Source organism: Geospiza fortis, unplaced genomic scaffold (assembly GCF_000277835.1).
Source record: "Geospiza fortis unplaced genomic scaffold, GeoFor_1.0 scaffold1719, whole genome shotgun sequence".
Taxonomy (NCBI): Eukaryota; Metazoa; Chordata; class Aves; order Passeriformes; family Thraupidae; genus Geospiza; species Geospiza fortis.
This window is the reverse complement of record NW_005055067.1, coordinates 2643-3298: the sequence shown is the minus strand read 5'-3', so window position 1 is coordinate 3298 and position 656 is coordinate 2643. Positions and strand designations below refer to the sequence as shown.

Here is a 656-nt window from a genome sequence, read left to right as displayed (position 1 = left end):
AGGGGACATGCAGGGGACAGGCTGGGGACACATGGGGCTGAGGGGACACGTGGGGCTGAGGGGACACACTGGGGACACACTGGGGACATGCTGGGGAGATGTGGGGCTGAGGGGACACGTGGGGTGGAGGGGGCATGCTGGGGACACACTGGGGACACGGGAGGCTGAGGGGACATGCCGGGGACACGTGGGGCCAAGGGGACATGCGGGGGACACACCAGGGATGTGTGTGGCCGAGGGGACAACGCAGGGCCAAGGGGACACGCTGGGGACATGCGGGGCCAGGGGGAAAACACGGGGCTGAGGGGACAGGCTGGGGACGCGCTGGACTGAGAGCACACGCTTGGGGACACGCCGGGGACACCCAGGACCGAGGGGACACCCTGCGCGTCCCTCACGGCCCCCGTGTCCCCGCAGGGCCATCGTGGCCATGGCCGGGTACAGCCAGGCCTCGCAGGAGGTGGCGCGGCCCTCGGAGGTGCTGGCGGGGCTGGCGGCCTACATGGGGCTGGTGCAGCGCCTGGGACACCTGGTGGCCCTGGACACGGCGCGGCTGCTGCGGGCGGTGCTGCTGCAGCAGAGCCACCCCCGCGACGGCAGCGGGCAGCCCACGCTGACCGCCATCTACACCGACTGGGCAGGGCCACCAGCGGGGC

General features: G+C 72.3%; 1 protein-coding gene across 1 annotated transcript in view; it reads left to right on the top strand.

Moving 5' to 3' along the window:
* Positions 1-656, top strand: part of LOC102033747 (nck-associated protein 1-like) — a gene marked incomplete at its 3' end in the record, with an annotated part of 9975 nt that overhangs the window by 6712 nt on the left and 2607 nt on the right. Inside the window, exon 7 of the mRNA XM_031065700.1 lies at positions 418-637. Within this exon, the coding sequence (XP_030921560.1) occupies positions 418-637 (220 nt within the window). The remainder of the gene's footprint in view (positions 1-417; positions 638-656) is intronic.